The following is a 14928-nucleotide window of genomic DNA, read 5'->3' on the forward strand; positions in this document are numbered from 1 at the left end:
ATTCTTAGTGAACCAAACTCAAAAGTAATGTTTCATTCGTTTCAGTGCAGACTAAGATTCGGAAGAAGAATCTCAGACATGACCTGCGTATCTTTCTTTCCCACAGGAAGCATTATCGGTAGTCAGTGAAGACCAGTCCTTATTTGAGTGTACCTACGGAACGCCACACCTAGCCAAGACGGAAATGACAGCGTCTTCATCAAGTGACTATGGACAGACTTCAAAGATCAGCCCACGTGTTCCTCAGCAAGAGTGGTTATCACAGCCACCGGCCAGAGTGAACATCAAGATGGAGTACAATCCTAATCAGGTCAATGGATCCAGGTAACGATCTTTGTGTGAAGCCTCAATTTTTATATCATTGCTCCAAACAGGGCCCATCGAGAATTTAAGGTGTTACAAGCTCAGACATTTCCCTTTCACTTCTGGGCTTTGAAATTCATTACAACTATGACTTACGGTCTTTTGTTACAACTTACTTTTTTGATGATGCACAATTATCTTGGTTGGGTGTTCTTAGCACTGATATCAGGCCTTCCTCCTCTTGCGTTTGAGGCAGCAGAAGTCCGCAGCAGGGTGATGCCATCCGGTTCGACATCCGTAGGTGCCCGCCTTAAAAAGGGCGCATGCTCCGATTTGGCGCCAAGCTGCGGCGCTGCTGCTGTCTCTGTTTGTTGTTGTTTGCCTGACTGAGGTCAGTTGACAGAGGCTCATCACGGGGAGGTCGACAACATGAGCCCCAGTATCAGGTGATTGTAAAGGAAATTGTCTATTCCACACTACTTAAGTTAGAAAGGTAATAAGCCTTTATTGATTTATGGAAGTTATTATGGCAAGATTGCTACTCAATTTTCTGGTTAACCAATATTTCCAAGGTGAAAAAAGCTATTTCTGAAGTCCCCCTTTTTTTAATATTATATTTTGTATCAAAAATAATAAATCAGAGTTTTATGATCCCAAACTCTCCAGGTCCACATCCAATCCAATTTTGCTTCAACTATTTATGACTTAGCTGCGTGGACTTGTTCTCAGTATTTTCCTCAGATTTGGATAACATTAGGTTTTGTAAAAGAATGGGTCAAAACCTAAGACTATTTATTGTCAAATATCTTACTTGAAAATTAGTGGAGTTGTGGCATTTCCAAGTGTACAGACATACAGAAGGACTCGGGCCTTTCATCCAAAGTTGCTTTGTTGCAGTTCATTTTCAAAAATTATGAAATATTCAAGGAACCAAGAAATACAAACATTTCTATTGAGGTAAAATTTTCCAACAGCCTAGCAGTAATCGAGAGCACATGGGGAGTTGAATACAGAATGGAATACATTTCAGAGACAGAGTACAAAGTGCTGACTCGGCTCCATAGAGTATGTAACGCTAGCAAAAAGCCAAGAATTTCTTAGCAGTAATTTATAAGTATAAAACTTCAAAGTTTGAATAACTATTATTTTAATGATTTGGCTCATGCAGGTTTAAATCAGATTCAGCAAATTCAGAAACGAACACAGAAATAATTCTTTAAAGGCTAATTACAACAAGATATTTGAACATTTTTACCTTTTGCTTCATAATCGACATGCTGAACATTTTTACCTTTTGCTTCATATCTCCATTGATATTCATGGGGCCTCATATCATGTGTTAAGCCTGATGCTGTAAGATCAAACCCCTTACACGATTTAGGGGAATTCCAGGAAGACTGGGCTGTTCAGAAGCCTGAGATTTACTGAATTTCAAATGGCTGAGGATTTCAGGGGGAATAATCAACTTCAGCCAGAAAGATTTCCACACAATAGGCATGTACAAAGTTGTGAAACTAAAATATCGAGTCACCGATACATGTTTGATTTAAATGTCGAATCAGTGTGTTTAAGAAGGAACTGCAGATGCTGGAAAATCGAAGGTACACAAAAATGCTGGTGAAACTCAGCGGGTGCAGCAGCATCTATGGAGCGAATAGGAAATAGGAAATAGAAATTTCCTTCGCTCCATAGATGCTGCTGCACCCGCTGAGTTTCTCCAGCATTTTTGTGTACCTTCGAATCAGTGTGTGTTCCCTATGATAAACACATCATTACCAAATACTTTTACCGAGCAATTGTGTAACTGAAGCTCAAATTTATTGTCCTTTTGTAAAACGTAGAATTGCAGGCACACGGCTAAACACAACCTCATGATGCAGAAACCAATAATGTGTCATGGGCTGTCTTCCTAAATTTAGATGTATTGAGCTCTGCCATTTGATATCATAACTCAGACCCTGTGTTTTATAGGCACCTTATTTAAAAATTGGCATCCTCTTGGCCCATATTAAACTATTTAATTACGTGTGGCTGTATAGAGTCATAGAGCCATACAATGTGGAAACAGGCCCTTCGGCCCAGCTTGCCCACACTGACCAACATGTCCCATAGTGCCACTTGCCTGCGTTTGGCCCATATCCCTCTAAACCTGGAATACCCATGTATCGAGCTAATTGTTTCTTAAACGTTGCAATAGTCCCTGCCTCAACTACCTCCTCCAGCAACTTGTTCCATACACCCCCCACCCTTTTTTTGTGAAAAAAGTACCCCTCAGATTCATATAACGTCTTTCCCCCTTCACCTTAAACCTATGCCCTCTGGTTCACGATTCCCCTACTCTGGGCAAGAGACTGTGCGTCTACCCGATCTATACCTCTCATGATTTTATTCACCTCTATAAGATTAGATACACCTCTGTAAGATCAGTATGTTTAATGCATTGTAATGGTTACTGTAAGAAATGCCAGCAATCCTATCACTTTGGTCATAACGCACCACTTTAAACCTGCCAGGTCATTCATTTACCTTAAGGTTTAATAATTTTGGATGAAAAGAGTAATTTGGTGTGCTCTTAAAATTAAATGCAGCAGGAATAGGTGTAATCTGACTCAGTTGGAAAGGAGATCTTACTCTGAAGATTTCTGCAACACTGGTAATTGGAGAAACAAGGAATTGCAGATGTCGGTAATTGCACGTGTGTTGAGAACCACAGATGAATTGTTTGAATCAAATTCAAAAATTCAGATGATAAATATGTAACATTCATCACAAAACGAGTGAACTGTAATTGTAAAAGGAAACACTCTCAACAATTTCTGTGAAAAATGGAGGGTAGAAAAATCGTGGAAATGTTTCTATTTCATAAGCTTAGCCACGAAATTAAGTTACTACCGAAAATAATACATTTGGCATAGGTCGCATCTTCCTCTTCCTGCTCAAAATTAGAGGGATTTTGACTGTGGAAACAGAGAGAAATGAAGCAGGATGATCAGTAGCCACGATACATGAATTAAGATGCTTTGGAAAAGTAGCAGACCTGCTGAATTTTTTTTATTAAGTTAAGATTTGTGCTTGATAATTTACTGCCAGAAAGGGTAGTAAAAACAGATTCAATAGACATTTCAAAAATCAATGAGAGAAATATTTCAAAGAGGAAAGTAAAAATGTGGTAGGCACTGGGGAAACAAATCAAAGTGGTGGGGATTTTTTAAGGTTGATGGTTATTAATCTGATTGTGCTCCGAGTCTTTCCTTGCTCAGGCAATGCCTAATCCTCTATGTACTTGATTCCTCTGATCTCATTCTAAAACCAATTCAACTGTTCTACTTTTTCCTCTCAACTCAATAGGAAAACTGAAACTATTCCTTCTGTGAAACTTTCTCTTCTCTATTCTGCATCCGCATTCCAGTCTGTTCTTTGCTATCTGCTGGGATCCGCAGGACAGGATGAGCTGGCGTATCTGTCGGAAAATGGTAAAAAAATGAAATCTGTCTTTTGTAACTCAAATGACTTTATTCTCTTTAAATATCCAATGGGGAAGAGGTCAAATCCTAGGATGTACAACGGGCGGCAAATTGTATATATGTATGTATGTATGTATGGCGAGCAAATGCCCTTCTGATCTGCCTTGTGTCTTTTACCTATGCTGTCAGGGCAGAATATATGCCCTTCTTACTGCATGTTGCCTATATGTGACACCAGAGAAGTGCCAATGTAGTTGATCTTTTAATATCTTGCCAAACTACTCAGTTCAAAGTCACTTGGGGATGGAGAATGAGGCCGCACAGTGGCACAGCGGTAGAATTACTGCCTTTCAGCACCAGGGAACCGGGTTCGATCCTGAGCCCGGGTGCTGTCTGTTTACTTTGATGACTTTGATTACCGTGGAAACTCAAGGTAATCCTAAAAATGTAAACAAAGTTACCAAGCTATGAATGGGGTTTATTTTCATTAATTGTTAAATTTAGAGATGGCCGAGTGGTGCAACTAGTAGAGCTGCTCCCTCAAAGCTCCAGCGACATCGTATCAATCCTGACATTGGGTGCTGACTGTGTGGAGTTTGCAAGTTCTTGTGTGACTGTCTAGGTTTTTCTTGTGGGTGCTCTGCTTTACACCCACATCCCAAAAAATGTACGTGTCAGTAGGTGAATTGGCCGCTGTAAATTGCCCTTAAGCCCCTGTCCCACTTAGGAAACCTGAACGGAAACCTCTGGAGACTTTGCGCCCCACCCAAGGTTTCCGTGCGGTTCCCGGAGGTTGCAGGTGGTTGCCGGAGGTTGCAGGTAGTGGAAGCAGGTAGGGAGACTGACAAAAGCCTCTGGGAACCTCCGGGAACCGCACGGAAACCTTGGGTGGGGCGCAAAGTCTCCAGAGGTTTCCGTTCAGGTTTCCTAAGTGGGACAGGGGCATTAGTGTGCAGGTGAGTGGCACAATACAGGGGGTATTTTATGGGAATGTGGAAGAATTATAAAATGGTACTAATGTAAGATTAGTATAAATGTCCCAACTTAGTGGGCTGAAGGGCCTGTTTCCTGATGTGAATCCTGATGTCTGTGAAAATTTAACAAGAATACTGCCGAATGAAAATTTATTGATGGCTTTAATTATATTTTACCTTTCAAATTATCAGCTCAATGTCTTCAGTAATAAAGTGGAATTCTATTTACATGATGCCATTAACAATCCCAAAAGCTCAAAGGATTTTTGAGCTGATTTACTAGTAGATTGCCGGGCAGATACTGTCGCAATGTTAAAAACACGTATACAGAAATTCTTGTGCGAGGTGTTAAGTTCCTTTCTGGGAAAAGTGCCATTGGAAAACGTACCCTGTATGTTGTGCAATGCAGAATAGATGGGGAAATAGATTTTCTGACCAGCACGGCATGTGTGAAACGCACGAAAAGGGATAAAAGAAGGCTAACCCTGAAAAAATGAATCTTAAAACAAACTGACATTTACATCGATCCCCGGTGATACCATATAAATAGTCTGAGCGGCTTTAATAAAGGTAAATGTGTAAGCAGAGATTGACAACGCTGTACCGATTATGCAAGAGAAAAATTCCCTGTGGGATATTATGGCTTCAGGCCTATTGGGATCATGGCAATACCATGTGTGGAATGCAGTGGGTTTGAATTATATATTTTAAATCTTTGGATTGCAAATCTACGGGGGTTTTTTTAACAACTTAAGCTAACATTGCTAACTGCTTTAAAAGTATCTTGTTGGTTATTAATTTTCTGAGTTGCTAAATGTGCTATAACAAATGCCAATCATTCATTCTTTCATTTTCAGAGTGATATGGAGCCATTTTCTGAACTTCCAACTCTAGCTACTGATCTTTGTTGATTAATGTGAAAATATGGACTCCAGGAATCTTTACTGGGACACTTAACTTCCATATTGCATTTCTGAGAAGTGGCCACTAATTTGTTGACCAGCATTTGAAGCTCCCTTCGTCACAGTTATAAAGATAAAATACCTGGGATAGATGAGGGACTTTAATGACTATTCAGACACGAGGCCTTTCCGTCAATTCGGCAAGATTTGTTTGGAATGTAGTTTAGTTTTGAGATACAGCGCGGAAACTAGCCCTTTGGTCCCACGAGCCCGCGCCAACCAGCGATCATCCCGTACACTAGCACTATCCTACACACACTAGGGACAATTTATAATTCTTACCGAAGCCAATTAACCTACAAAAAACTGCACTCCTTTGGAATGTGGAAGGAGACCAGAGCACCCAGAGAAAACCCACATGGTCACGGGGAGAACGTACAAACTCTGTGCAGACAGCACCCGTAGTCAGGATCGAACCTGGGTCTCTGGCATTGTAAGGCAGCAACTCTACCACTGCACCACTGTGCCACACTTACAGGGAGAATACCAACATGATCAACACCCAAGGAGTAAACCATGGTTTTTGGAACTATGTGGCAGCACCTCTCTCTATCTGTTGCCCTCACTTGTGTCTCCCTATCACAAACATTCCCCCTGTTATCTTCACCCTTACGTGTTGATGTATGAGGGGCGTTTGATGCCTCCGGGCCTGTACTCGCTGGAGTTTAGAAGGATGAGTGGCGGGGGGATCGTATTGAAACCTACTGAATAATGAAAGGCCTAGATGGTGTGGATGCAGGGAGGATGTTTCCAGTTGTGGGTGAGTTTAGGACCAGAGGGCACAGGCTCACTATAAAAGAATGGAGATAAGCAGGAATTTCTTTAGCCAGAGGATGGTGATTCTGTGTAATTCATTGCCACAGACTGGTGCGGAGCCAATGAGACAGATGTGGGTATTTTTAAAGCAATGATTGATAGGTTCTTGATTATTAATGGGCCTGTCCCACTTAGGCGACATTTTAGGCAACTACAGGAGACTATGCAGTCGCCACATGGTCGGCACATGTTCGCGGGTGGTTGCCGGGGAGTCCCTTCGTGGTCGTGAGGAGTTCCTGCATTCTGGGAACTAGTCGCGGCCTTATTATGGTCGCTGCGCATTTGTCAACATGTTGAATTTGCGGTGACCAGAATGAAGCCGCCTTGGAGAGCAGCGAGAATTCTCGTGCCATAGGTGGGTCGCCAGGAGGTCCTAGTGGGTTGCCAGGAGGTCGAAGGTTCTCGTAGGTTCTCGAAGGTTGTAGCCGGTGCTGACCTGTGAATTTCTTTGGCTCATTGGGGGAAAAAAAACGTAAGCAGTAGTTTTCATAACCAAGGGTAACCGACTGGTAATGTTAAATGTCCGCCGAGCTTCACAGCCGTGTATCTCTGGCTTCTTAAAAGTTGTCTCCACTCCTTCTCCCCCTTCTCCCCCCTCTCCCCTCTTCCCCCCCTCACCCCCCTCTTTTAAAGGACTTACCGTACACTGTGCTTTAGCCATCTTAATTACAGCACCAACCTTCCTGTTCATCGCAGTGTATGTCTGTATCACCTTGGCTTTGCACCGTGTGAATTTCATTCAGACAGCGCTCCTCCCGCTTGCCCTGTCCCCCGCCTGCATAATGGGCTGTGTGCGCGCGTGTTCCACTCTGACAGTCGCCGTTCCAGTTGCCGGTTTTTCAGGCGACTGCCAGCAACTTGACAGTCACCTAAGTGGGACAGGCCCATAAGAGTGCCAAAGGTTATGGGGAGAGAGCAGGAAAATGGGGTTGAGGGAGAAATAGATCAGCCATGATCGAATGGCAAAGCAGACACAATTGTCTGAATGGCCTAATTCTGCTTCTTTGCCTTATGGTTTTATGGTCTACAACTCTCTGCAATTTAAAAAAACACTTGTTTTCTCACTAATCAAGGTTCTTTCTCCACAGGTGCTGCCTGGCCTGCTGAGATTAGTCTGCATTGTCTGCTTTTAATCCAGATTTCTAGCACCTGCAGTTTTGTTTTAGAAACAGAAACATAGAATATAGGTGCAGGAGTAGGCCATTCGGCCCTTCGAGCCTGCACCGCCATTCAATATGATCATGGCTGATCATCCAACTCAGTATCCTGTACCTGCCTTCTCTCCATACCCCCTTGCTTTAAAAGGTAATGAGGTCATGTTTTTGAAGAAGTGAGAACAATATATACGTAGTCCATGGTTGGTGTCAAATATTTCATCTTCAATCTGACTGTGTGTAAGAAATTAAAATCTACATTTATAATAAATACTAAAGATCTGCTTCAGCAACAAAGTTCACGGGAATCATTAAATTTGAGACAGATTCACTTTGAGTCAGACAGTCAGTGTTTGATGCATAGCAAAATCCTTCGTAAGATGCTTAAATTGAAGGTCAAGAACAATTATTTCAGATGGCATTCTGTTGGAAAAGTACATTCATCTGAAAAATTTCAAAGAAAATTATTAAAATAATGATGAATGAAAAGCCAGTTTAGCAATCAAAATGGTGGAGAGTTTGATTAAAAGAGAATACTTTTCTAGGTTTTTGGCTATTGACGAGGTAGCTAAGCATTTGATCATATTCCGTCACAGTCATACATCGTGGAAACAGGTCCTTTGGCCCAACTTGCCCACACCGACCGACATGTCCCATCTAGACTAGTCCCACCAGGTTGTGTCTGGCACATATCCCTCTAAACCTGTCCTCTCCGTGTACCTGTCTAAATGTTTCTTAAACGTTGCGATAGTACCTGTCTCATCTACCTCTTCCGGCAGCTCGTTCCATACACCCACCACCCTTTGTGTGAAAAAGTTACCCCTCGGATTCGTATTAAATCTTTCCCCCCTCACCTTAAACCTATGTCCTCTGGGCTGTGTTGCTACGTATCTCATGCACTGGAAGGTAATAGAATTGAAAATGTTCCCTAAAAATTGATTGAGCAGTGCAAAGAAACAAAAAAAAAAAAGATATTTAATCCAGATAAATATATGTTGGCTCACAAACATGAATTACGGAGTTTTAATAACAATAATAATAATAATAATAATAATAGTAATAATAATAATAATAATAATAATAATAATAATAATAATAATAATAATAATAATAATAATAATAATAATAATAATAATAATAATAATATCTTTTATTGTCATTGCACATAAGTACAACGAGATTTGGGTTTGCAGCTTCCATCCGATGTCATAACTTAAATAACTATTAAAATTTAAATTTAGATATCCCGAGAAACATGGTTTGTAAAAAGAACATTACAACAGTAAAACAGTGCATATGTGTCTGTGCGACGTGACCATCCGAGGGAGACAGTCCAGGGGGGGTGGGGGGCACTCAGCAGGGCCGGTTCAGAGCCGCTATAGCTCTGGGAATTAAGCTGTTCCTGAGCCTGGAGGTTCGGGCGTAGAAGGCCTTGTAACGTCTGCCGGAGGGAAGTAGTTCGAACAGTCCATTACAAGGGTGTGAGGAGTCTTTATGGATGCTGATGGCCTTCCTGAGGCACCGTGTGTGGTAGATGCCCTCCAAGGCTGGTAGCGGTGTCCCAATGATCTTCTGCGCTCTGTGGACGACGTGCTGAAGAGCTCTCCTCTCCGCCTCCGTGCAGCTGAGATACCACACAGAGATGCCATACGTTAATATGCTCTCTGTGGTGCAGTGGTAGAAGGTTGTGAGCAGCTGTTGGGGCAGACCAGTCTTTTTTAATGTTCTCAGGAAGAACAGTCGTTGCTGTGCCTTCTTGACCAGCGCAGCAGTGTTAGTGGACCATGTGAGGTCCTCTGAAATGTGAGTGCCCAGAAACCTAAAGCTGGACACTCTCTCCACACTGTCCCCGCAGATGGAGATTGGGGCGTATTCTCCATTATGGGACCTTCTGAAGCCTTAATTGATAAGTCTTAGTCACAAAGATGAAAAAGAATGGGATTTTAATGTAATGTTCTTATTTTTTTTAGTAATGAGTAAAGTTAGAGATTGTAAAAGCATGGATGGAAGTGATTCACCATGCATTAGTTCCATTCCTGTTTGACTCATGGGAAAGTTTGACAAGCAATGACTAAGTATCCTAGATTAAAATCTCAAACCATTCGGGACGACAGATGGCACAATGGGCTAAGTGTTCGGCTGGCAACCGGAAGGTGGCCGGTTCGAATCCCGCTTGGAGTGCATACTGTCGTTGTGTCCTTGGGCAAGACACTTCACCCACCTTTGCCTGTGTGTGAATGTGTGTGAGTGATTGGTGGTGGTCGGAGGGGCCGTAGGTGCAGAATGGCAGCCACGCTTCCATCAGTCTGCCCCAGGGAAGCTGTGGCTACAGAAGTAGCTTACCACCACCGAGTGTGACTGAGGAGTGAATGAATAATGTGATGTAAAGCGCCTTGAGTATTAGAAAGGCGCTATATAAATCCCATCCATTATTATTATTATTATTCACCAAGTCAAAAGGGAAGGCCCACAACTACGTAATTTTGGCACTCCTCTCTTGAACGGGAAACAGTGTCTTTACAAAGGATATCTCAACTAACAGTTGTGTTCAGCAGTCCTGCACACAACGCACACATTGATGAGTTAAAATCCAGTCTTTGCTGTATTTTACCACATCACAGTGAGGAGGTGTTGGAGATTCACTGTGATGGATGTTTGTGTAAACTGTGTTAAGTTTGGGCCTTGGGTTTTTTTGTATTGTAAGTGTAGAAAATGCAATTTTGTTCGAACCAAGCTGTTTGAATGACAATAAAAGGCATTCTATTCTATTCCATTTGTATCCAGACTGGAAACTATGAGACACAGTGATAATTCTACGATGCCTAGCATTGACGTAAGCTTCTTCCAAGTGAATAATGGGTAGAGAAATGCCACTCAAACTATTTCTCTCATATTAAGATTGAAGATGAAATAGTTTTGGTCTCCAAATTTGAGGAAGGACATTCTTGCTATTGAGGGAGTGCAGCGGAAGTTCACAAGGTTAATTCCCGGGATGGTGGGACTATCATATGTTGAAGAAATGGAGCGACTGGGCTTGTATACACTGGAATTTAGAAGGATGAGAGGATATCTTATTGAAACATATAAGATTGTTAAGGGATTAGACACGCTAGAGGCAGGAAACATGTTCCCAATGTTGGGGGAGTCCAGAACCAGGGGCCACAGTTTAAAAAATAAGGGGGAGGCCATTTAGAATGGAGATGAGGAAAAACTTTTTCACCCAGAGAATTGTGAATCTGAGGAATTCTCTGCCTCAGAAGGCAGTGGAGGCTGATTGTCTGGATGCATTCAAGAGATTTAGATAGTGCTCTTAAAGATAGCGGAGTCAATGGATATGGGGAGAAGGCATGAATGGGGTACTGATTGTGGATGATCATGCATGATCATCCACAATCAGAAGGGTGGATTCGGCCCTTCGGCTCGAAGGGCTGAATGGCCTACTCCTGCACCTAGTTTATTGTCTACAACTGCATTTTCCATACTGATTTTTAATCCTTTTCTCTTGGAAATAAATTATACATTGTTATTGTTAAAATAAATGAACTGCATAAAATAGACATTAATTAATTTGCTCTCAGATAGACCTACATGACTTCATAGAATTCCAGAAGTCGTTGATTATGGAAGGCTGTTCCTCATATTTTCCTTTGATGTTGACAGTTCAGGCTTGAATTGTGTGGACTGTCTCCTGATTTTTACAATAAACATCTGGCAAAAATTCTGTAACTAATCTGAAAATTGATTTCAAAGATACAGAACGTGAAGTTACAACATAACCACAAACAGGTCACTCACCGAGCATTGCAATATTCCGTCGAATCGCTGGCTGGAATGATTGTTGAAACATGGCACATTTAAAGCCCTGTCCCACTGTACGAGTTCATTCAAAGAGTTCTCCCGAGTTTGCCCTGATTCGAACTTTATGGTAATGGCCGCTCGTCGGTACTCGGGGCTCTCGTGGACATTTTTCAACGTAAAAAAATCTTCACGAGTCTTCCCAAGTCTTCCTGAGCTTACCTGCCGTTAGTGAGTCTTCCCGAATACCTGCCGTTAGCGTTACAAGCCACTAAGTGACGTCCCCGAGCTCCGACGTACCCACTACGTTCATTCTCCGTGCTTACCACGAGTTTGATTTTTTTTTAAACTCGGGAGAGCTCTTGAATGAACCTGCATCGTGGGACAGGGCCATTAGGCTTTTAATTTCTGGGGGGGGGGGGGGGGGGGGGAAGGGGGCGAGAAGGGGGGGGGAAGGGGAGAAGAAGGAGTGGAGACGCTTTTAAGAAGGCAGACAATTTATAATGAAGTTTAGCGGGCATTTAAATAACCAGTCGGTTTTCCTTGGTCCTGAAAACTCGAATGAGCCAATTAAAATGCCCGGTCAGCGAAGGAGATTGCCTACGGCTGCCCTTGACTGCCTGTAACTGCATAGCGACCCCACTCCACTGCCTCGAGCATGAAGGAGAGTTCCAGTGACCTCCTAGGACCTCCTAGGCCCACGTGTCGACCATGCTGCGAGTTTGAGTCGAGGGCAAACTCTTCTAAACTCGTGGATTAGGTCGCCGCAGTGGGACAGCCCCTTAAGTCAACATTTCAGATCGGGTGATACTAATGGGGAACAAGGCTGAATAGATGTGTCGAAAGGAACTGCAGATGCTGGTTTCAATTGAAGATAGACACAAAAAGCTGGAGTAACTCAACGAGGCAGGCAGCATCTCTGGAGAAAAGGAATAGGTGACTTTTCGGGTCAAGACCCTTCTTCAGATTGCGAGTCGGGGGAAAGGAAAACTAGAGGTAAAGACGGTGATGTAGACAGATATATGTACAAATGAATGAAAGATATGCAAAAATGAAACGATGATAAAGGAAACAGACCATGTTAGCTGTGTCCTTGGTCAGAACGAGTACAGACTCAACAAGGTGACTTTGAAGCTGGTACAACTTGGGTGGGGGAGGGATGGAGAGAGGGAATGCAAGGGTTAGATGAAGTTAGAGAAAGCATATATCTATACCAATGGCTGAATAGATTGCTCCATATGGATATGACATGGACTTGATGGGCCACATGCCACAACAATCATAGAAAATAGGTGCAGGAGGAGGCCATTCGGCCCTTCGAGCCAGCACCGCCACTGCCTTCTCCCCATATCCCTTGACTCCACTAGCCCCTAGAGCTCTATCTAACTCTCTCTTAAATCCATCCAGTGATTTGCCCTCCACTGCCCTCTGTGGCAGGGAATTCCATAAATTCACAACTCTCTGGGTGAAAAAGTTATTTCTCACCTCAGTCTCAAATGACCTCCCCTTTATTCTTTAACAGAGTCATTCAGGTGGGGGTGGGGTTGAATGGTGATAGAAAACTGCTGATTTCATCCAGCTCACGGAGCTAAGTTATTACTGCACCCTATAAGAGAGTATGGTTGTGGTTAGTCTTTAATACAGTTTACAGTTACAGTTTAGTTTATCGTCACGAATACCGAGGTACAGTGAAAAGCTTTATTGTTGAGTGCTATCCAGTCTGCAGAAAGACAATACAAGATTATAATCGAGCCATTCACAGTGTATAGATACATGATAAGGGAATAATATTTAGTGCAAGGTAATGCCAACAAAATCCAATCAAGTCAGGTCCATGTACATGTTTACTCAGCAGTATAGGCAGCTTCCATTTAAAGAAATTTTTTCTTTAAATTTTTTCTGTACCTTTTCTAAAAAGACTGTTACCTTCTGGGGTATACCAAGCTTGATTTCTGATATTTTACCCAAATGCTGATTCTTCAAGAGTGGTTGTTTCACCAGAATCATTGATTATGGAAGGAATGTCCAATGGTACGTTATTGTCAAATATACCTCGGTACAGTGAAATTCTTTTTATACAATCAGCATGGTGACTCAAGGATTTAAAGTGCATGAAAATAAAGATCATTAAAATGCCAATAGAATTTTAGGTTTATAAGAAAGGTATGAAGCACAAGATTAGATAATAATTAACTATTTATACAATTTGATATATGCACTTTGGTGCACAAAAAAAGCTATTTGCACTACTGATAACTTGTTGATTTAGCCTAGTTGAGAGATACATGGTGGAAACAGGCCCCTCGGCCCACCGATTCCCGCCAACCAGCGATCACCCGCACACTGGTTCTATCCTACACACTAGGGACAATTTTTACAGAAGCCAATTAGCCTACAAACCTGCATGTCTTTGGAATGTGGGAGGAAACCGGAGCATGCAGAGGAAAGCTACGTGGTCACAGGGAGAACGTACAAACTCCATACAGACAACACCTGTAGTTAAGATCGAACCCGAGTCTCTGGAGCTGTAAGGCAGCAACTCTACTGCTGCACCACTATGCCGCTGATGGCTTCAACCATTTGTTTCAGAGTCCAGAATACAACAAAGAGAAAAGATAGGCGTAGCACCAATAGAATATAACTACTTATTTCATCGTCCACTATTGGGATGAGAAAACTCCGCTAATGACATTTCCTTCTCAACAGTGTTTGGTCAACCGTTGAAAGCATGTCAGAGTAGCAAGTACCTGTCCAGTCAATTTGGCAATGGAACTGGACCATGTGGAGATGCCATGAGGCCAATACCTTAAAGCCAACATCCAAAGATGAACTGTTTAAGAAGGAACTGCAGATGCTGGAAAATCGAAGGTACACAAAAATGCTGGAGAAACTCAGCGGGTGCAGCAGCATCTATGGAGTGAAGGAAATAGGCAACGTTTCGGGCCGAAACCCTTCTTCAGACTCGGTCCGCAATAACCAACCTGACCTCCCGGTGGCTCAGCACCTCCTCAACTCCTCCTCCCATTCCCCATCCGACCTCTCTGTCCTGGGTCTCCTCCATGGCCAGAGCGAGTAACACCGAAAATTGGAGGAACAGCACCTCATATTCCGCTTGGGGACTCTGCATCCTGCGGGCATGAACACTGAATTCTCCCAATTTTGTTAGCCCTTGCTGTCTCCTCCTCTTCCTCAGCCCGCGGGCTCCTCCTCCTCCTCTTTCCTTTCTTCTCCCCGCCACTCCCCATCAGTCTGAAGAAGGGTTTCGACCCGAAACGTTGCCTATTTCCTTCGCTCCATAGATGCTGCTGCACCCGCTGAGTTTCTCCAGCATTTTTGTCTACCATCCAAAGATGAACTTCCTTGATCTCACACTTAAATCCTTGTCTGACATGACTTACAAATAGTAGATATTCTCATCCAGCTGTGTAGACACAAAATGCTGGAGTAACTCAGTGGGACA

The 14928-nt window shown here is 42.7% G+C and overlaps 1 protein-coding gene across 12 annotated transcripts in view; it reads left to right on the top strand.

The window, feature by feature from the left end:
* The window catches only part of erg (ETS transcription factor ERG), a 218023-nt gene that overhangs the window by 147381 nt on the left and 55714 nt on the right, over positions 1-14928 (top strand). For all 12 annotated transcript variants that reach the window (XM_033032474.1, XM_033032481.1, XM_033032476.1 and 9 more), the window contains one exon: positions 107-324. In XM_033032474.1, the coding sequence (XP_032888365.1) occupies positions 107-324 (218 nt within the window). The remainder of the gene's footprint in view (positions 1-106; positions 325-14928) is intronic.

This window comes from Amblyraja radiata, chromosome 14 (assembly GCF_010909765.2).
Source record: "Amblyraja radiata isolate CabotCenter1 chromosome 14, sAmbRad1.1.pri, whole genome shotgun sequence".
NCBI classification, from domain to species: Eukaryota; Metazoa; Chordata; class Chondrichthyes; order Rajiformes; family Rajidae; genus Amblyraja; species Amblyraja radiata.